The sequence below is a fragment of the Crocodylus siamensis genome, chromosome 6 (assembly GCF_052110815.1).
Source record: "Crocodylus siamensis isolate JL-2025a chromosome 6, ASM5211081v1, whole genome shotgun sequence".
NCBI classification, from domain to species: domain Eukaryota; kingdom Metazoa; phylum Chordata; order Crocodylia; family Crocodylidae; genus Crocodylus; species Crocodylus siamensis.
In genome coordinates, this window is record NC_143400.1 from 30613790 (window position 1) to 30635642 (window position 21853).

General features: G+C 55.1%; 1 protein-coding gene across 2 annotated transcripts; it reads left to right on the forward strand.

The window, feature by feature from the left end:
* The first annotated feature begins 1557 nt into the window (after positions 1 to 1557).
* On the forward strand, positions 1558 to 18007 carry BOLA3 (bolA family member 3). 2 transcript variants are annotated; one of them, XM_090052859.1, is made up of 4 exons: positions 1559 to 1706; positions 2149 to 2275; positions 15974 to 16062; positions 17681 to 18007. In XM_090052859.1, exons 1-4 carry the CDS (start codon positions 1659 to 1661, stop codon positions 17744 to 17746), a joined length of 330 nt encoding a protein of 109 aa, XP_089908985.1. In that variant the 5' UTR covers positions 1559 to 1658; the 3' UTR covers positions 17747 to 18007. The 2 variants fall into 2 exon arrangements, with proteins under 2 accessions (XP_089908987.1, XP_089908985.1); XM_090052861.1 differs by lacking the exon at positions 15974 to 16062 and having other exon boundaries at positions 1558 to 1706.
* Positions 18008 to 21853: the final 3846 nt, after the last annotated feature.

Genomic DNA, 21853 nt, shown 5'->3' on the forward strand with positions numbered 1-21853 from the left:
CTGGTCTAGACTGGAGGGTTTTACCTTCCTCTGGTGTGGGGGCACGGTCTGGGCCTGGGGTCCCTGGAGCATCTATTGATCTCCTGCAGCCACAGGACAGCAGCTGCTGTGATCCCCCACTTGCCTTGGGGCAGGGGCAGGGGCAGGGGTGAGGTCTGGTACTGTGTCAGGGCTGAGTTGGTGCCTTTGCTCAGAGATTGGACAATGGATGCATCAGGGCTGGTTTGGCCAGGGCTGATCCTGCCTCAGGCAGGGCTTGGACTAGCTGTGACTTCTGGTGTCACTTCCAGCGCCCAGCACCACAGCAGGGTGATTCTGTGGGGCAAACAGTCTGCACTGGAGTAAGTGGGAAAGTATTTGGAGCTGGGTGTGAACTTGGAGTTGGAGACGAGACCCTCCCATTTGAGAATGGCAGCAGGAAAATCCTCCTGCTTCCCAGTGCCCCTCACTCACCCACCACCAGTGGTGCTCCTCACTCCTGATGTGCAGCCCCCACAGTGTTTGGGCAGTGCCCCTCATTCCTGCGTTGTGCCTCCACAGTCACTGACGGAGCGTGGGTGCCCTGTTTGTCCCCAGTGCCCTGTGGTGGCCCCACAAGTGATGCCAGGAGAGCTGGGAGGTGGCGTCACATCCGAATGCCACCGTAGGCTGTTCGGGCCTCTCCCCTGCCCTCAGGGAGTGCTAGATCCTGCCCGAGCACCTGGGGCAGGGGAGCTTGGCCTCCAGTGCCAATGTCTTGCCTGGTGCTGAGCGCAGCAGTCCAGGGGGATGGATGTCTGGACCCAAGTGTCTGTGGGGACCTGATGTGCTGTGGGCATGGGCCCAGACCCGAAGTGCAGCTGCATTGCGCCCTGAGCAGCTGGAGACCTCAGCCTAGGTCTGTGGGTGGCCCCTGCAAGTTGCTGGGGACTGAGATGCTTTGTGATCCAGACGCTAGGAGTTGTCCTAGGAGTCGCAGGAAAGCTGGGCTAGAAGCTGCTTTGAGATGCATCCAGCCCAGCCCCGGCTTCAAGCGGGCTCAGCCCCCACTGAACCCTGTGGGCAACAGCTGGCAGCGCTTGGCACCAGGCCATGCCCCCACCGCCCAGGCGACCCGGGCAGAAACCAGCCTTTGAGCTGCTCCTTTCCCAGCCCCAACGCTGTGGCGGGCCGGCTCCGGCGGTCTCGTGCCTCTGCCCATGTGGCTGCCTTACGTTGGCGGCACCTGAGCCGCCACGCACGCCATGTATGTAATGTGTGCAGGGAGCCTACGAGGCTTCTCGGGGTGGCATCACAACTCGGCGCATGTGGCTGTCTCCCATTCATTACACACCAGAGCCACCGTGCGCCATGTAGGTAATGCGTGCCGGGGACCTGAGAGGCTTTTGGAAGTGGGATCACGACTCCATACAAGCGGCCAGCCACTGTGTGCGCCATGAGCGTAGGCCAGCGACACGCAGAGGCATGTCCATTGTGCGCCGCGTACGTAACGGGTGTGGCCTGGACCCTTCCCGCCGCTTCCGGTCCGGGCGCCGGACGGCGCAGGTACCCGGGGCGGCCGCAGGGCGCGCCCCGTCCCGCCCCGCCGCCAGGGGCGCTAGAGTCCCGCCTCCCGCGTGTGGTATCCCGGCTCTCCCGCTGACGTAATCACCCCGCGCCGGAAGGGGCTGCGGGCGGACATGGCGGCGGCCGCGCTCGGCGCGGGGTTGCTGCGGGGCGGCAGCCGGGTACGGCGGGGGGTGGGGTCTCGGGTGCGGGTCCTCGCTTGTGCCTAGGGTGCCCTCTCTTAGCTGGGGAAGACTGTCGCTGGATTGCTTAGCAACCGCGGCGCCCTCCTGCAGGTGCTGTACCGCGCATGCGGGCGCTTGGAGTTCGGCCAATGGTAGCGGCGTCTGCAGGTGGCATACCGCACATGCGCGCTGGGCGCTGTACGGCGCGGGCTGGGTATGCCACCTATGCTAGCGCGCCCCCTGCTGGCGGGACTCGGCGCATGCGCGCTGGGCGTTGCCCGGCCCAGGAAGCACGTGCTGCAGAGGGAGCTGCTAGGCAGTGGAGGCAGAAGGGCCCGGGCCTGGGGGCTCCTGCCCAGTATAGCAGGCCCCACTTCCACTCAGCTGCTGTGGCACTGATGCCCCCTGCCCACCTCATCCAGTGTCTCCTTACCCTCAGGCACTGCTCCTTTGTGCGCCTCAGTGCAGGGCACTAGCCTCGCAGACAGAAGGGGAGGCCCAGGTGATGCGGGTACTGCAGGAGAAGTTCCCCCAAGCCTGTGCCATCAAGGTGGTGGATATTTCCGGTAAGCGGAAGCCTTTGGGCTGGCTGCGTCTGGTGCATGGCGTTGTGGTGGCAGGGTGTTGGGGGACAAGCGGAGCTAGCCAGGGCCTCCAGGTTTGCTTGCAGAGCAGCGTGGTGGAGGAGGCAAGTGCATGGAGCCTGAGGTGTGGTGCTGGGGGCTGGTATCTCCCTTTGTGGACTGTTGAAGATGCATGGATCTTTCCTGGGAATGGTCAGTGCCTGGATGAGGCTGTAGGTTCCATAACTGTTGGCAAGTAAAAAAAACCCTAGGGTTCTGAATTAGCCTAAGGGATTGACACAGCACCCCATTCGATGAGTAACAGAAAGGCTTTTATTTACTATAAATATTCAAGGTCAAATGAGCTCAAACCAAAGCAGAGTTCAGTAGTTAGTTATAAGGTGATGATTTCTCACCAAACAGGTGACAACAGAGACAGTCTATGTCTTCCAACTGTCCTAGCTAGGATAGCTGTCCTACTCCCTGCTGGGGCTCTGCAGCCATGCATTGTGGCCCCAAGCCCTACCTGGGGCTCATGGGAAAATGGCAAAATCTGTGGGTTTCTCTGGTAAAATGAGAAATCCGCATTTGCTTCCAGTTAAAGGTAAAATCCACAGTTTACTCTGTTTTTCTGTGGAGAACGGAATACCGAGATCCCTGGGTATTGGAAAGCTCCAATCTGAATGAATTGCCTTCCTCTGTGACGAGAGGTATCCATTTCTACTAAGTTTGGTACATACCAAAAAACTGATTAATAACCAGGAAAAACACCAGGTTTTGGGGAGTGTCCTTGGAAAATCATGGGATCCACGAGTCAAAACATAAATAAATCAGGAGGAGACATCTATCACATATGGAGAATGGCTCTTTCTGTACATAACTTGAGTTAATTGCAGGAGAAATATTTACCATACTAATTAATTAAGGATAAACATTTAATACAGTTACATACTAGACAACTAGGAGCCTGCTTGAAATCATGAATGTAGTAAGATAAGCTAGAAGGGATACCTCATTGTTTCTTCTCAGATGGCCTAGCTGTGAACTTGCATCCTCTTGCACTATTCAGTTAGCATCAGTATTTTGGATTTTAACTTCTTGTGAGTAGGCCCCAGCTTAGCATGAATTTCAGAGTCGTCACTAGCATCTTGTGTCACGTAGTGTCAGAGGGTAGACTCTGTGGGGAGTAGGGTGTAGCCATAATCTCCCCCTCACCTCACTTGCATTGCAGCTTCCAGCCATCAGAGGTGTAGAGGGGGCTGCCTCCGAGTCTGCCCCCTAAGTTGCCTTCCTTGTAGCAACCAGTGGCCCTCTTCTGTGTGAATTTGGCTGGTTCCTCCTTTAATCAGGGCCAAGTACGAGTGCATGCAGTACTGGGTGACGAGGAGGTCTGCAACATAATGGTTTGGTGCATGGGAAAGAGCTTTTTTGAGGCAGTTCTAAATGTGGCACTTAGGAGTTAAATGTAGCCCCTGGCTTTGATATTGCATGGCACTGAAATTAAGCAACTGGTAGTAATGTACTGTACTCCATTTAATGGAGTCTAGAGATCTATACTAGTCTCCTTCAAGAGCCCATTTCCTAGGCGGAAGAGTCCTCACTTGTGTAAGCTCTCAGTGTACAAAAGGTCTACCGTTCTCCTGATCATCCTGGCTGGTCTTCTCAGTCCCCTTCCTAGCTCTTCTATCTTGCTGTAGCAGTGCGACAACCTGAATGGTGAACAGTGCTCAATGGGTGTCTCTCCTCTGGCTTTCAGATAGGTTGTAGTTTTAACTGGGGAATTGCCTTTTTGACTGAGGCTTCATCCCAAGTTGATGTAGTAAGCCAGCTGTTGTTGATGGCGCCAAGATCTCATCTTTGCATGGAAAAAGAGAACATAGAGCCTGTCAGCAGGACGTGGATGAATTGCCTTAGGTTTTCCCATGTACATTGCTTTGCACATAATGATACTGAACATCATCTGTCCTTGTGGCGGCCATTGGCTTGAATGTGCAAAATCCTTCTTTGTGCCCATTGGATGGTTTGTGGGATGTGCCCTCAGTAGGTCTTTGCAGTCTACCTCGATTTACTGTTCTGAATTTTTTGGATCAGTTAGACTACGTTATGCTGTGGTTGTATTAACACAGATCCCTGGGGGACCCTGGACTGGCCCATTAGTTGTCATTCCTGGTTTTTTATCCTTTAGCCCAACATCTCCATTTCTGCTACCACCTCGGCTGCTGCCCCACTGCACATCCGTTCGACTGACCGGTGCCCTGGGAGGAGCAGCTCTGGTGAAGGAACAACCCTAACCTCTTCTGTAACAGATGAACGCAGACCGCTGTCTTAGTTTCTCAGCATTGGTGGTATCCTTCTGCATTGATCCCTCAATGCCTTGATTTTATCCCATTAGATAACCGTGGTCCAGCTGACCCTTAGGATGACTTCTTGCATGCAGCAGACCTAGAACTGATGTGGGTATGTTGTTAGTCTCTAGCAAGCGTCTCCTTTGCCTCTCTTGTAGCTCTGTGCTCGTCAGGGTTCCCAGCGCCTTGCCTGAGGTGAGCGTCTTTCCTTACATGCTTCATTTTGATCTAACATGTGCTATTTCAATGAAGTGTTTTTCCTTGGCCTAGCCTCCGTAGCCTGGCATGGGACCAGGATGGCTGGTATGTGGCATGCTTTCTGTCTAGGTGTGTGACATGTGGTGGGCGTTTCCCAGGCGTCTCCCATGTGGAGTGACTAAGCAGGCCAGGTCATAACTGTCCTTGGTGCTTCTCAGGACTGCTTTCCCAGAGGTCCACTCAGATTTGTGTAGGTGCTGGGGCCCTTTGCATTCGGTCTCTTGTTCTGGAAGAAAGGTAAAGGCAGTGACACAGTGACTGTCACAGAATGGCTCTGCAGCAGTGACCCTTTGTACCAAATCCTGTGCCCTGCCTAGGCCTGCATTATACCTGGCCTTTTGGGTAGCAGGTAGCTGGAATAAGGCCTTGAGAGAGTGGTCAGTTATGGGGCCCAGGAAAGTTGCCTCTGCCTCCTGCCCTATACTGCAAGGTACCCAGGCAGCATGAGGATGAACAGAATTGTGCAGCATGATAGCAGCGTCTGCTCTTGCAGCATTTCTCTGTTCCAGGGGCATTTCTAGTTTGCTTCTGCCATCCAGGGCTGGTGGCTCATGGTCCAGGCCAGAGGCTGGTGCCTGAGGTCCTTGCCACATGTTTTATTTTGGACATGCCCCGTACATAGCCCCAGCCAGTGCCAGGACTTTCTGGTTACCCTGCCTTTGGCTGTGGCCAGAGTGCCCATCTACCAGACTAGGAAAAATCATGGGCAACTGTGCAGCTGCCTCACTTTGTCTCATTTGTGCACGTCTCCCAGCTGAGTTTTACTGGGTGCTGTCCAGTGGCTCCTTGAATACATTTGAGAGTCAACGGGTGAGCACCTCACTTCTGCTCCTGATTCTTCTTGCGCTGTCCCAAAGTTTTACTCTGATGTATTTAATGGCCTTCCTCTAATGAAGGCAGGCTTATAGTTTCCCAGAGGATCAAGGTTACTGTCTGTGAGTAGCAAATAAGCCCATTGCACCTAGTATCGGAGTGCAGGTGCAGAGGGGGAGGATGAATGGGGCCTGTCCAGGATTTTCCCCACTCTGCTCTTCTCCCGTGGTAGCTTCCAGTCACTGGAGGTTTTGAAGGGTCAAAATCGCTGGCGTCCCCCGATGTACCATGGTCTGAATGCTGTTGACTTTCTTCTGCGCGATTCTGCCCCATCGCCTTTTGAACTGGTTTTAAATGTGGGTCCGCCCAGCATTGTGTTGCGATGAGGGCCACAGGGTGATTGTGTACTGTTTGGAAAAGAGTTCCCATGAGTTAGGTTTAAAGTTGCCACCTAGCAGGGGAAAACAAAGTCCCTGGGTTCTAGTCTGGTGAGGGAGGCACCCGAGAGGCATTTTGTGTAGGCTGGGGACTTAGACTGGGCTGTGCCTCTGCTCCTCCTGCGAACAAAGCTGGAAGTTCCTAGCTAGAGGGTCTTACCCTCTATTCAGGGTCAGACTGATCCCCCAATTTGGGGTCAGGAAGGAATTTCACCCCCTGGTCAGATTGATAGGGACCGCTGGGGAGGGGGTTGCCTTCCTCTGTAGCTGGGAGTGTGACCCCGCTTCCTGGGATCTCTTAATTGTATGTGTTTGCCTTTAGCAGCTGTCTCCCCCAAACTGTGGCCAGCTCATTTAACTGTAGGACTTACTGCCTGAGTTGTGGCTCATGTGAGCTTGACCTTTGCCTGATAAGTGGAGCCTTTTTTCTTGGGTAGCCTCCCTACTGTGCTGTGGGCCCAGCCTGGCTTCTCATTTGGTGTGGGAGCCCTAACATCTCTTGGGTGTTGGCTGCTGTGTTGGTCAGGTCAGGGTGTTGGCTGCTGTGGTTCCCCAGCTTTCCCCGTGGCAGGTTCGGGTGTGATGTTTGTGGTGTGTCAGGGCTGACGGTAGTCTTATGGAGAGTTTAGATGATGGATATGTCTGAGATGGTCTGGATGGGACTGATCCTGCCTCAGGCAGGGGGTTGGACTACAGGTGACCTCTGGAGGTCCCTTCCAGCCCCACTTCTCTCTGACTCTGTGAATTTGTGCCTGGTCCCAAGGTTGCCGTTGCTGTCCCTAGCTGTCTCCCTGTCACTGAGGGAGGTTCCTAGTTTTTCCATCTACCTAGCTTCCCCTCCCCCCCTTCTGTCTGTATAGCTGATAGGCAGGTCTCACCTAGTGTTGAAGCATGGATGCTGAGGGGGAGGGTGAATGAGGCCTCCTGAGATTCTCCCACCCCCTGCTCCCCTTGCCTAGCAGCTGGTAGCTGTCAGAGGAGGTTTGACTCGCTGGTTCCTCCCCGAGTCAGTATGGAGCAAGGGCCCTATCTGGTCCTCCTGTGAAGTAGGTCAAGCTGTGGGTCTGCGTGGTGGTTTTGAGGTCCGCAAGGTCAATGTGTGCTAGGTGGAACAGTGCTTCCCCTTGTTAGGTGTCGAACAGCTGCCTAATAGGGAAATGGAGGTGCCTTACAGCTAGCGCTTTGAGAGGCAGAGAGATAGAAATCCCTCTGCTCTGCTGTGGCTAGTGCTTCTAGATCCTTGGCAAGGGCTCAGAGCTCGGAAACGTATGCGGTGGTGTCGGTGGGGCTGCCAGCAATGTCGACAGATGGATGTCGCTCATAGTCGAGCGCACGTGTGTTGTGACTGGTGCTTGGTGAGGAGCAGAGGCTCCTGGTGCAGTGTCCACAGTGCCTCTGAGGCCTCTTTGGTGTGTGGTAACTGTGGATGCGGGAGCCCTCTACACGTTGGTGTCATTGGACGGATGGCATGTTTCCCACGTGTGTTGCGTTCCATATACCCATGGGCATTTCCATCTTCCATGGCGTCGGCCATGTCCTCAGCAGTGCCCGCCCATCCTGTTCTGCCTGTGTTGCTCAGAACCATGTTGTGCCCCTGCAAACAGGGCCCTTCACACGGTGTCCTTTCCTGAGGGCCTGTGACCATGAACTGGCAGAGCAGCACAGCCTGTGGGATCACAGGGGTAACTTGCCTGTCATCTGGATGCTGACCGTTAGTACATGCTCCTAGCTGTTGAGCCAGTAGCTCAGGGTCCCAGAGGTCAGTGATGTTTCTGGGCAACAGGCTGCACAGACTCAGCATGGATCAGAGGTGGGTCAGTGGAAGGGCCTGGCTGCTGCTGCTGCCTCTTCCTACTGTGGTTTTTTTTTTCCTGCCGATGGCATCATTGAGCTATCTGGTAGCAGTGTAATGTGGAGTGGCACGAGCCCCTCTGAAGTGGCTCCCATGTGTGGAGGCTCCAAAGTCTCCTCTTGCCAGCCTGTGGGTTGTAGGACCGGGACTCCTGTTAGCCGATGTCTGGTCTGCATCGTGGCCTTTCCTGCTTTCCTTTGTTGATCCAGTTTCTTCCTTGAGAGGGGACCTGGGCAAAGGTTTCTTGGTGGTCCAGATGCAGTCGGTTGAGGAGAGCCCTCCCAAACCACCTGCTTGCCAAGAGCTTCAGAGCTCTGCTTAGTTACTGTGGCATGGCTTCGCATAGAGCAGCCACGGAGTGTCTCCTTGGGAAGTCCTGTGCATCTGTCTGGTCAGCCAGGCCTGTGCTTTATTTTTTGTATGGAGTTGCATGGCAGGGGGGGTGGACTCGGGGGCTGGCCATTCACCGGGCTCTTTCTGGAGCCCCTCCGTCTCTTGGTATGGCGGCTGTGTGGGGAGGTAACTTGGTTACTGCAGGAAGTCATGTTGCAATACCAGGTTTTTGCTCCTTTAGGGTTCTGGGGTCAGTGCCATCCAGGCCTGGTGATGTGTTCTGGTGTAGCCCTTCTGTTCTCTTTGAAACCTCATCTCCTGCTGAGGTGGGTCTGTGGCGGTGAGTGCCTACCCCAGGAGGAGCGGGTGTAACGAGGGAATGGCCCTAACAGGTTTCTGCAGGAAGACCAATGCAGAATCTCTCTTAGTTCCTCCTTTGGTTGCACTCCTTTTCTGTCCTGAGTGTGCAGCAGTGTACCTGACTGCTTGCCCGGCTCTCAGGGTGCAGTGCAGTTAGAGCTGCTCTTAGTGTTTGCCTGTAGCAGCTGTCTCCCCCAAATTGTGGTCAGCTCATTTAACTGCAGGACTTACTGCCTGAGTTGTGGCTCATGTGAGCTTGACCTTTGCCTGATAAGTGGAGCCTTTTTTCTCGGGTAGCCTCCCTACTGTGCTGTGGGCCCAGCCTGGCTTCTCGTTTGGTGTGGGAGCCCTGGTGTAGCTGTGAAGGTCTAGGAGCACTGTGAAGAGCAAGGACAGTTAGGAGTGATTTATTTTTTGGATGAAGCCTGTGGTTGAGGTAGAACTAGGCAAGCCTTTGGATGCATTCCTGAATCCTACATTTGGTTTAGTAAAAGGGTGGAAACAAATGTTGCATTGGTGCTGGCACAGCAAGGTTTGGGGTGACATGGAGGCCAAGGAAATTGTGCTCCTTGGTGCACCACAAATGCCCGCAGTCTTTCGGCAGGATGTGGTTGGTCTCCATTTCTGGAGGGACAGAGCAGCTGTCCTGGAGCTGCCTGTGCTGTCTGGCTTCCTAGGGAGCGGCTGTCTGGCTTTGCTTTTGTACACTGACCTGGCCCACGCGGTCTTTCAGGTGCATTTGCAGGTGGGGAGCCCTGGCCTTTTCTCCCAGACGTGCCATTTCCTGCGTGCATCTCTGCAAGTGAGGAATTGGTACTTTCCCTACCTATGGACGCCTGCCTTGGGGAATCCCCGGGTGCACCTTTGCAGCGGGGAATGTATTGCCCATGGCCCACAGGGTTAGGCCCCTGTCCAGTGTGGGCTAACGGGGATTCCAGCAGAGTGGATTGGCAGTGCCAGGACACATTCCCCCACAGCTGAGCATCCTCATCTGGCGGTGTCTCTTGATACCTCCTCCAAAATCTCTGCCTCTTGCAGCCTTGGTGGGGTGCTCTCTGACTGTGTGGCGGGCATTTCCTGGGTCGGTCCAGGGTGCTGTTCATCGGGACTTCCCATGCCCCTTTTATTGTACATGGTGTGCCTATGAAGCACCACCAAGCCCCAGGACTTTCTGGTGAGCCTCCTCCTGGGCCAGACCAAGGTATGCAGTGGCTGAGGGGATCCAGGGCAGTGGTGGGGCTGTGTTCCCCCCACTCCCCTGTGTGCACCTCCAGGCAGAGTTTTCCTGGGCAGCATACAAAGGTTCCTGGGGTGCGTGTCGGGGCAGTGGGCGCTGGCCAGTGTTCTCGGATCCATGTGTTGTTGTGGCGTCTGGGGTGCCTGTGTCTGGCCAGCTCACTTCCTGGAGCACACCTGCAAGCCTGAGGTAACTGCTGCTACCACCTAGGCCCTGGTCTTTCTTAGGGCTCTGTGCAGCCTGGGGTACACAGACTCTGCAGACCTTGGGGGTGCTTAGCCCACCATGGTATTTTGGGGTGCTTCTTTTAGCCTGAAGTATTCACAAGTAGCCTCCTGTACAGGAGGAAAGTAAAAAGCTATGTGCACCATAGCTAGCCAGGCGAAGGGGGCTTTAAAAGCTAGTCTCATTCACATAAACATGTTCAGCAAGGTGTGCTGTAACAGATAGCTTTATTGATGAAAGAGTGAGGAAGGAATCCAAAACAAGGGAAAATTGAAAGAAAACCTACTTGAGCAAAGCAGAATGGGCTTGTTGGCCCTTTTGATACATGGATAGTTCATTTAATCCTAAATTAATGGCTTAATTTCAGGTAAGTTACTCACATGTTCATCCAGAGATGGATGGAGCTCTGGAGGCCTGTTGCTTGTTTCAGTGTCCCGAAATGACTTCTACCTCCAAAACGGAGTGACCCCTTTTAAAGCTTTTGTGACCTTATCACTAAGTCCCAACCAGAAACAGGCAGTATTGGATGCAGACCAGCAGTCCTCAGGTAGAGAGACCAGGTTGTTCTGTGGGAAAAGGAAGAGCGAGCAGCTCCCCCTCCCTGTGGAGTTGTCACACCCCAGTCACCCAGCTTGACCAGGTGGATCCAGCAGCCAGTTTGAAAGAGGGGGCTGGGCAGACTCAGAGCAGGGAGGCAGACGAAAAGGACAACTTCTTCACAAGGGCCACCCAGTGATGGAGTGGCACGAGGACAAGAGTCTCTGTGTTAGATGTGAAATGGCTAAGTGAGACCTAAGAAACGGTAGTGCAAGAGCAATGCTGTAGCCGTGATGGTCCAGAAATGATGCAGGAGGCAAGGAAAGTTCTTGCTTTTGGCATTCTTTGTGGACCGCTACAACACCAATCTTATACTACCTAATAGGTGGTTGTTGAGTCTTGTGGGTCTGCTGTCTTGAGAAAGGGAGAGAGAGAAATCCCTGGGTGCTGTCTCTGTGACGCACAGTAATTCACTGCCTGTATCTTATCCCTTTCCAAGTGGTCATTATCAAGGACAGAGAACCTTAGCCTACATCACCCCTCTGTGCCTGTGATCACCTGTATTGCTCCTCTGCATATTGCCTGTGGATTGTTATCCTTTGTCAGGTTTGGCTGGTTAAAATATATGCTGTGAGTGGCAAGGCTGCGGGAAAGATGTCTGGAGACATGTCACGAGTAGTAGCATGGTTATCACAGAGTGAAGAGGGGAGGCTTTTAGGGACTTGTGACTCTGAGGTCACTTTCCTGTTGTAGCCTTTTGTAAGTCTGAAGCTGTTCGAGGGTTGGGTGTTCTAGAGATGCTTGTGGTGGCCTGATTCTAGGTTGACTAAGAGAGGAACAGGTGAATGATGTGCTCAGGTGAGAGACTGTCACAAGGTGTGAACTATTTTAGACAGCTCGGGGCAGGCGCAGTGAAGAAACTAGTGTAAAAGTGGCCTGGCTGTCTTGAGTACCTTGAGGGGCTTGATGATAGGCCAAGCTAACAGTAAGCAAAGATGAAGCCTTTATAGGCAATAAGAATAGATGGATGGCTAATAATTCCAGTAGCACCTCTTAGGAACATTGTAATATAAGTTTCTACCTTATTTGGTCAGCTTTTTAATATTGTAGCCAAGCAGTAGAGTCTAAAAACGTAGACTCCCCTGGGATTTTTGCTCTTCAATCCTGAACTGCCAGCTTGCCAGGATACCCACTCAGGGCTGTGTAGTTGCTCGGTTTGCAAAACCTGGGTAGGAAGGTGCTTTCCCTAACAGGCTGGACACCTGTTAGAGGCTTTCTAAGACTTCAGGACTCAGAAGTGTTAAAATTAAGTTGCTTTTTTCCCTGGTGCCTGGCTGAGGCCTGGTGGTATGCCAGTCCAAGCCCTCCCCACCTAATGCTGCTTAAGCCCCTGCTGTCTGGGCTGAATCCTATAGTTTTGTTGGCTTAATGGAGCTGGCAGGCAGCGTAGGTTGGATGGTGGCTGGGAGTTCCCTGGGTCTGCTTTGGAGCCCATCCTGATGATTGGGGGTGTGGTGCAGGGACTGTGTGTAGGGATCAGGTGCCTCCTGGAGGGAGTAGGTCTCCAATCTCAATGTGTTGCTCCCACAGTATGCGTGGGGTGGACGTCAGCGAGGTGCGGTGTTGCGGTGCGGTGGCCAGCCTGCAGCACGTGTGTGACAGCTGGGGTAGGAACAGGCAGGCAAATTGGGCAGGGAGCGGAAAGCAGAACAGGAGATTGCGGAGGCAGCACAAGGAAGGAAGCAAAAAGTGGAGCAGCAGGTTGGGCAGGAGAAGGGTAGCAGAGTGGAAGTTTCGGGGGGGTATGGGGCTAATTTGTGGCATGTCCACCACAAAAGGTTTGCCTGCTGCTGTGGCTGATCCATTTTGTGGCAGAGCTGCCACCTGAATGTGGATTGTGTCTAGGGACTGGTGCCCTGGGAGGAGTGGCTCGGGTGAGGGATTGGCCGTAACTTCTGCCTGCGTTGAAGGCTAATGTAGAGATCTCCTAGGTCCTGGTTGACGGCGATCTCCTCCATTGGAGCTCCATTTATTCCCCAGTTTTCCAGTGGTGCAAGTGCCTCATTGCCAGGCCTTGTGCCTGTCATCCAGGTAGAGTGACCTGTCCTGCTAGTTTCTAGCAAGTGTCTTCCCAAAACCCCATGTCTCTTGTTCTCACATGGGTTTCTTGTGAGTTGCCAGACTGGAGTTGCGTGCCTGCACTTGGTGGGGTCCCGACCTCCATGTGATAAATGAACCAGCTTTCCTGGGCTGCCCGCCTGGCAGCACAGGGGCTGGGTTGTGGCTCCGACAGTGTGGGCCACGTGTGACAGGTCAGGATTGTTGTGGGCATTGTTGTTTCATGAGTCCCATTGATGGCAGGGCCGGACTGATGTAAGCTCTGACGGAGCCAATCCATAAGGGGCCAAGTGTGACTTCTCTGCCAGCTCGGGGAGATGGCGGCTGGTGTCGGAAGGAGGCGCGTTCTTTCTGCCCCAGGCACTGGGTCTCAGAGAAGAGGTTGGCCACACAAAGCTTTACCTCCTCCAGTCTTTGTGGCATGGTGTATGTTGGCTGTGATGTGAGGCTTGTCCTTCCTCTGTCTCCAGCATGGTGTTCATTGGCCATTCCAGCAGTCCTGGCAAGGGGTTACCCTGCATCGGTGCACTTACAACATCTTTGTTGCTGGCAGTGTCCTGTGTGGCTCGGTGAAGGTCAGAGGTGCTGTGGCAGAGCGTCTCTGGTGTCCCAGAAGGACGTCCGATGTGGTGATATGGTAGTGGCTGTCCCGGAGCTGGTCTGTTCTCCTGTCGTGTTGGGGTACAGGCTTTGTGCTGGTAGGTGGCAGATCCAAGTGCTGGCGAGAGCGGTCCGTTTGTACGGTGCCTCGGAGTGTCTGTGCAGCGTCTGTGTGTCCTGGTGCAGGGTGGGTGGTATTCGGGTGATGTCAGGGTGAATGCAAGTGGCCAATTTGGTATTTGCGGCCTTGTGCCATTCCATTACCCTGTTGGAGTGAGGCTGCCCCTCTGGGCTGGAGGCTCATAGCATGCCCTGGGCGCTTGTGAGGTTTTGCCTTTCCTTTCCCCCATGCCTTTTTTTTTAACACACTCTCTGTATGCAGCACAAGCAAAGCTTGTTTCCGTTGGCTGTGGGACCAGGCTTCTTTGTGATGTTGGAGCTGTCCTGGAGCTGAGAAGCACTAGGAAATACGGACAGGCCAGGGTTTCTGGGGGCCATACCATTTTAGGGGACCAGGAGTGTGGTGGGGACGGACCTAGTGAAGCCTTTGAATGCTATGCATTGTGCAGCCACTGTGGCATTTGTCCCATAGGAGACGTCCCTCGGGGAAATCTTTGCCTCTGCCATTCTCTGTGGCCTGGTTTGCGTGCGAGTGTGGCAGGGTGTGGTAGGCCCTGCCTGTGTGGCTCTGGTATGGCCGTCCTCAGCTGGGTCCATGGTCTGGGTGGTATTTCTCTGTGGTGCCCTTAGAATTTGGTTTTAATTGGCATATACAGCGTTGTAGACTAGAGGGCAAAGCTGGCGAGGCTTTGAGGCTTGGTGGTGCAGCACCTCTGTTTGCCAGTGTCCTGGTCAGATCTCTCGGCCAGGGACTGTGTGGTGGCTATGGCAGAGTGGTGCCGTATTGGTTTCCCTGTGTACCAAACTCCATGCGTAGCCCCCCAAAGTCCTGAAAGCTTCCAGTCAACCTCTTCCTGGCCCTGGCCAAGCAGTCTGGCACCCAGTCTGGGAAAGAGGTGTTTGCCAGGGGAACTCGAGGGACTCTGCTGCAATGTGTTTAGTGGCTTCCCTAACTAGGTTAGTCATTTCCTGTCAAGCTTCTGTCTATCTGGATAGCCAAAAGCCCTGGGGGAGGGTGCCTGGGGCATGTCCAGAAGTGTGTGTCATCCATCCCCCTGGGTTGTCTGGCTCTGCTGCTTTGAGCTGTTAGAGGATTTGGAAAGGCCAAGTTGCTAGTTCCCCCCTGAGTCTGCCACAGCCAGTCTGTCAGGAGGGTCCTGTTTTGCATGCATATGGCCTCTCCCTTTGGGAATGGATGTCTCCGACAGATGTCTAGGGCACGGTGTAGGGACCAGGGTCCCAGGGCATCGTATGCAAGAGCTTCTGCAAAGTGGCTTTAGAGTGGTGACCTGCTGGTCCCAAAGGCAGTCCCCTAGTGCCACATGATAGAGAGAGAGAGAGAGACAATGAGAGATCCCTGGGGACTTCATGGCCACTGTGTAATATACTGGTGACGTGTATCCTGCCTCGTCTGGAGCACGTCTGTCCTAGGCTGTACAGTCCTAGCCTTGGAAACCCCCCTGGATCCCTGATCAGTCTGAGTGTTGTGGTGTGGACCCTGTCCAGGTGTTCGGCAGCCTCTCAGGTTTGGCAGCCTTGTAGGCCTGTGATGATCTTGGTGGGCACCTGTGTAGGCATATGATAGATTCTGTGTGTTGTGGAGTCTGTCTGTGGGGGCTGATGCTGAATGGCAAAGTGAGGCTGGCAGGGAAATGTCCACTGTGAATGTGGTCCCGGTGCTAGGGAGTTGCAGGCACCTGGGGAGGCCCTCTGTGTGGGTACTTGCCTTGGGGGAACGGTCCCCAGGGCATCGCCTCGCAGTTGCCTCTAGTGCCCGTTGTCTGCCATGTTGTGGCCTGTTGCGGTCGGGGCTCTGGAGTGTTGCGCGTCCCCTGCTGACCCGGCCACCTCCCTATTTGTCCCTCTGCCCGGACGGGGCGGGAGCAGCTTGCAAAGTGGTGGCCCCTACACTAATCCACGTGGAATGGCATTGGGATGTAGTATCCAGTCTGGGACATGCCTGTTGATAGCCACTCTTTGTTGCCGATCTGGTAGCCCAGGAGTCTTAGAGCACTTTTATCTATCAAGAAGCCATGGGACCCGCTGCCTCTGGTTCCCTCTGTTGTTTTTGCTGCAGAGCTGTATTGTGGCATGGGGCAAGTGCCTGGCTGGGATGTGGCATGGCAGGGGACAAGGCTCTGGCTGTTGTATGCCATGGAGGTGCCCTCTCTAGGGGTGGGTCCAAGGGCTCTGTAGGCTGGGTGCAGCCCACGGGCCACAGGCGGCTGACCCCTGCATTAGCCTGTGTCTGGCAGAGACCGAGTGAATGCGGCCCACAGAGCACAGGGGCAAAGACGGGGATGAACGACTGGTTTGGGGTTTGTGGGCCATGTGCCATGTCATTGTGGGAGAGGGGAGCATGAGTTGGTTGCGGAGAGAGCGGGCGAGAGCAGGGTGTCTAGAGGGAGGTGCTTGGGACATTCTGGGTGTGAGACGTGACTGAGCTGGTGTGTCTCTGTCTTGCAGGGGGCTGTGGGGCCATGTATGAAATCCACATAGAGTCGGAGGAGTTCAAGGAGAAGAGAACTGTCCAGCAGCACCAAATGGTGAACCAGGTGAGGGGCCCGGTGGCACAGGGCAGGCGGCTCTGAGCCCACGCTAGATAAAACTGGGCAGGAAAGTGGTGTGTGGGAATGTCTGTGTTTCCCAGGCAGTGGGTGTGTGTAGGGCAGGGCTTTGGGGCAGGAGGCTGGATGCCAGCTGGGTAAGGGGCAGTGGAGAGGGTGAGTCAGAGTCCGCCCAAAATCTTGGGGTCTGAAAGGGGAGTGTCTTGTGTCAGGAGAAGAGGGCTCCGGCTGGCAGTGGGGGGTATACCTTGTCAGTGTGGGTCTCATCAGAGTCTGGGGCAGTTTGTGCTTCCCAGGAGAGGGGCGAATTTGCAGAGGTGTTGGTGCCATGCGGGGAGGGGGTGTCCTGCTGGGGAGTGATGCAAAGTCTCCCCACAGGGGAGGAAATGGTGTGCAGCCCTTAGCAGTGTTGTATATATAACAGAGAAAGCCTGGAGTAGCTCGGGCATGTGGCTTGGTGGGATGTTGCTGGGGGCTGCCTTACCTGTGTCTCACGTTGGGGCGAGGGTTGTGAGAAGCACGGCTTGTGACTTGTTACATGGACAGGCCTGCAGCTGCTGGGCGACAAGACTGGGTTTGAGTGGCCTGAGGGAAGGGTGTGATCTGCCAGGGGTGTGCTGTGTGTGCGCGCACCAGCGAGCATGCCAGCTGTGTGGTGATGTCAGTGAAAGGAGCATGCAGCGGTGCAATGGGATGGTTTATGGCAGGGTCTGTAGCAGAAATGTGAGCAGGGAGCGGCAGGCAGGGCACAGATGTGGGGAGGTGCTTGGGGTAAGGGGTGGCAGGGGGAGACTGCCATTGGGGTTTCCTGCTGGGCAGGGCCGGCCTTTTGTTATCAAGGCTGCTGGAGGGTAGGTCATCCTGTGGGGGTCTGGTTCCAGTTGGAGTTGGTTGCAGCTTGCCGTGGGCAGGCAGGCCTGGGGCTGTGGCTCTGGGCCCCACAGGTGCTGAGGAGCAGGGTGATGGTTTGGTTTGGTGTGGGTGTGCAAAGGACGGAGGAGCATGAGGCTTTGCTGATCTGCTGGGTGTGCAAGCGCAGGCTCTGCGGGGCAGCTGTGTGTGGAAGTGAGTTCCCATGGGGAGCTGCCAGGCATGTGGGAGTCAGTCATGCGTGAGCTGTGCCTGGTGTAGGGCGAAGCGGCAGCTGGGCAGAACAGAAGTGCCAGCCTAGGGACTCAGATGTGGTGCTGTGTAAAGTGGGTGCAGGGCAGGAGGGTTGTGTGTGGGAATGGGTGCCGGGGGTCAGACTGACCTGGTTGCGGCAAGGCATGTGCCAGAGGAGTGGGAAGCAGCAGTGTGGCCTGCAGAGCAGGGCATTTGGGGCCGGTCAGGTGGCCTGTGTAGGTTAGCTGTGGCTATCTTTCAGGGGAAGGCCAGCAGGAGGCCTCTGGGCCAAGGTCAGGAGAGCTGAGTGGCACGGTGTGGTGTAGCCCTCCTCCAGGAGCAGGGAAAGCTGGTGGGGGGCAGAAGCCCGGGGTCGAGGTTGGCAATTGTGAGTCAGGCACGTGTCTTGGTGGAGGCAGTGTATGGTATACTGTAAGGGTGGTGGGAAGTGTGCGCGGGGCCCCCTGGGCTGTCCACAGGGGTGTCGTTTTTCCTTTTGTAGGCACTCAAGGAAGAGATCAAAGCGATGCATGGCCTGCGCATCTTCACCTCTGTCCCCAAGCACTGAAGAGGCAGCTGAGGGTAGAGCCTCGGGTTGCGGAGTTGTAGGAGAGGAACCTGGTAGCACGGGCCTGGAGAAGCGGACTGTGCCTGGGCCGCGTCGTCATCTGATTGCTGAGCGTCTTGGCGGAGGGTGCGTGCTCCCGGCAGCCTGCAGAGTGGGCTGCAGGCGCTGTCTGTTGGAGGAGGTCCTGCTGTGTGTTGGGGCATGTGCGCGGCCTCCAGCATGACTCCCCTGCCCCCTCCTTCCATAAAGTTGTGAAGCCAAGTTTGCAGTGTGTCTTTCTTGGGTGGCAGCGGCTGGGCTGTGTGCGGGAGCTGGGGCTGTGAGAGGGGTTTGGTCCCTTGCTTGGGGGGTCTGGAGGTGGCCCCAAAGGGGCGAAGGGAAATTGGGGAGTATGGCCTTGCCTGCCCCGGGTGTTGCTGAGGTGCCAGTGTCCTCACAGTCTATGTGAGGTGCTGTGATAGGGTTTCAGGAGCTGCAGTGGCCGTGTGTGGAGTCTCAGCAGGTAAGTGCAGCCCCTGAGGGGGGAACTGGTGGCAGGCGAGTGTACATGGTGGGTCTCAGCTGGGGGTGGGTGTCCCCCAAGTGGGGTGGGCAGATCTTGGGCTGGACCCCTGGTGATGAAGCTGGGCAGAAGATGCTGTGTGTGTGGGGGCAGGGTGTTGCGGGCAGTACAGCGATGGAGGTGCAGTAAGTGCCTCCCTGTAGCGGTGATGGAGGAGCTGAAGGGGGACCAGCTGTTCAGGTGAGTGCCACTTTGACAGGCTGGAGGCAGTACCTCCCAGGTGGAGCGGACGTGTGGAGTTGGCTCCTGCCAGGTAGGTGCCTTTCTTACTCTGATGTAGCCTTGCCGTGTTGTGTGTGGCATGTGGTGTGCTTGTGAGGCAGGTGCGGCAGTGTGTTGGCAGGGGGCCGGTTGTGTGGAGTGGGGCCTAGTGTGGCAGGCAGGGCGGGGACTTGCCAGGCTGGATGGGGACGTGAGCTGGCGAGGTGTTTTGGTGCCAGTAGCGGGTGTTAGGAGAAGACCTGTGCCAGGGAGGGTGCTGCCTGTGCAGCTTCCTTCAGTGAGCTCTGATGCCTCTGGTCGGTGGGGTGTTGCTGACCATGGCTGTGTGGGGCAGATGGGCGGTGACCTGGTGGAGGGGTCTGGCTTTGCTTTTGTTCGGCTGGGCCAGGAGGAACGGGGCACGTGTGGCCCTGTGGGTTGAGAGGAGGGCCAGAGTAGGGGGTAGGCATGCCAGGGTACTGATGCTGGGAAGCTCTGGCTGTGTGCCTGCATCTCTAGCCTTGGTGTCCTGGAGCAGGGGTTTGAGGGACCCAGCGGTCAGCTGGTGGCTGCAGGGTGCTGCCTAGTTTGATGGGGTGAGCGCAGGGAGGCTGCAGAGGTTTATGCTTGGGTGCAGCTGTGTTGAGTGGAGCGTAAGCGGGAAGAGGTGCGGTGTGGTCAGGAGGGGAGCAGCAGAGGCTGGCCTGTCTGTGTTGCCACGTGGCCCTTGTGCTCTGCAGGTGGGAGGGTGGGAGAACCTGTCTGGAGGTGTGTTGCTGGGAAAGGGGGACCTGGGAGAAGCTGGCCAGGGGCCCCGTTGTTTCTGGACTGCCTGGAGTCTGGGGGAGGATACAGGAGGGCTGGGCTTAGCCTTGTGCATGCAGGTGGCCTGGGTGCATCTCTGTGCGCCTGGCATCTGGTGCCCAGTGTCAGAGCAGGCCTGTGGAGCAGCATGCTGGGGCGCTCTCTAAGGTGGTGTGGGAGGAGTGGGCAGGGCAGGGCTGCACTCAGTGGCAGGCATGTCTGGTGTGGGTTGAGGTGAGCGCTGTAAGGGGTCCTGGTCTTGTGAGGGGTGTCGGAGAGGTGATGGTCCCAAAGGGATGAGGCGCAAGGGTGTGGCAGGGGCAAGCTGCTGTTGGGGTGCTGGAGAGGTTGGATATCCAGAGGGGCAGAAGCCATCATTGGTAGGCTGCTGCTGAGAGGTACAGCAGGGTGTGTGGCAGTGGGCTGGCTGCTTGTCTGTATGGGAGGGCTGCTGCTGGGGCAGTGGTGGCTGAAGTGTAGTGCAGAGGGAAGTGTTGCTGAGCTGATGGGTGTGGAAGTGATGGTGTGGGTGGGCTAGGGTGAGAGGAGGTTTGGGGTATAGCAGGGCAGAGACACCTGGGGGTGTGAGTGGAGGAAAGGCTTTGTGTGCTGCTGTGTAGTGTTGGGAGCTTATTGGGGGAGGAGAGAGGGTTAGGTCTGGTCTTTGTGGGCTGTAGGGAGCATGGCCCTCCCTTTGAGGCCTATGCACTCAGATGAGGCAGGGTCTTGGCTGGGGAGTGTCCCGTGGCCTAAAGGTGGGTTGTGTGGTAAAGTGTGAGAGTGTCATCTACACAGTTGGGGTAAATATGGGGCTGCCCTCCATATCTGCTGTCTCTGCAGTAGATGAGCAGCGTGGTTGGTTTGGAGGCGGTGGCACTGGGGAGAGCAGATGGGACACGTCAGCTAAGGATGCATGGGAGAAAGGGTGGCCTGAAGTGGGATACTGGTGAGCGCTCTATGCGGTGGGCTTCATGTCCGGTGGCAGCCAGGCTGGCTGGCGTGACGGTGTTATTTAGAGTGTAGCAGGTTGGGCAGGCAGCATTGGAATGACACGTGGGAGGTGATGGGCTGGGAGGTCCCAGGGCCATGTCTGTCAGTGGAGGAAGTGGTGTGTCAGGAGAAGAGCACAAAGTAAGAGGAGCTTGTGGGCAGGGGTATAGGTTGTAGCCATCTCATATCTTTTATTGGACCAGCTCAGGTAGTTTGAAAAATTCTTCTTGGAAAGCTTTTGTGTATAAATCCCTTTGGTCAGGTTGAGGAAGCATCTGCAGTCGCTGTGTGCTCTTCCTGGCTGGGATGGATAGCATAGAAGGCAGAGGCTGGTCTGCATGCAAGACAGGCAGTCAGCAAAGATGGATGTAAACTGAGGAGTCAGTGGGTGAGAGACGGGCTGCAGGGGAAGGGGAATGACTGTAGGTGGTAAATAGTGGAGAGGTACCTGGGGAGTCAGATATGAGTCACGTTAGAAGGTGTCATAAATCCACTGTCTGTAGTCCATGCTTTTTGGATCCAGGAGGTTGATGAAGTGAAGCTTGTAGGCTTGTATGTGCAAAGTGTTTTGTAAATTCCCTTTGAGGAAGAGACTGAGAGATTGGCAAAACAGTGGTTGTCTTGTGAGAAATGTACCCCCACAGGTCATTGGGTATTTTTGTCTTTGCTGGATTTCCAGTGTGCCTTCATTCTGGTGTGCAGTTGTTTGGTCTCTCCTACATGTTTTCCAACAGGGCATTTGGTGCACTGGCTGAGAGAGATGGCATGTCTGGAGGTACAGCTGTAAGATCCGGGAATGGTGATGGGATGTAGTCATTGTGGTGGTGGTGGAGATATACTGGCAGGTTTTACATTTCATGTCATGGATGGTCTGCATCCATTAGGTATGTTTTCTCTTTTGGGCCATAGGTAGTTTGCTTCTGGTGATGAGTTAGTGAGGTTCAGTGCTTGTTTGAAGCCTCAGATGAGTGGTTCTAGGAAGATCTCTTAGAACTGGGTCTTCTTCTAGTATGGGTTGCAATTGTTTGAAGATTTTCCATATAGGTTTGAGGGAGGGGTGATATGTCTTAACCGGTGGTGTGAGTGTCATGGGGGTTTTCCTTCTGTACATCAGCAATTCTTCACATGGTATCCAGGTGGCTAACTGTGATCTATCTGGAAGTGTGTCCTTGTTGAGTGAAAGCCTTTTTAAGATGGGAAGTGGCAATCCTGGGTGTTCTCAGTGCAAATGCGATGGTATTGGAAGGTTTGGCTGTATATTACAGCTTTCTAGGTGTATTTAAGCTGATTGCTGGTTCTGTGAAGATATGTATGTTGGTTTGTGGGTTTGTTGTATAATGTAGGTCTGTTTGACCATTCTGGATGGTGATCATTGTGTGTAAAAAGGAGATGGTGGTGCTGGAGTATTCAAGAGATAGTTGGCTGGAGGGGTGATGATTGTTGGATTTCTGATGGAACTCAGTCTGAGATGGCAGGTTTACAGTGCAAATGATAAAGATGGCATTGCTATATCTTAACTATAGCAAGGGTTTGATGGTGCAGTTTTTGAG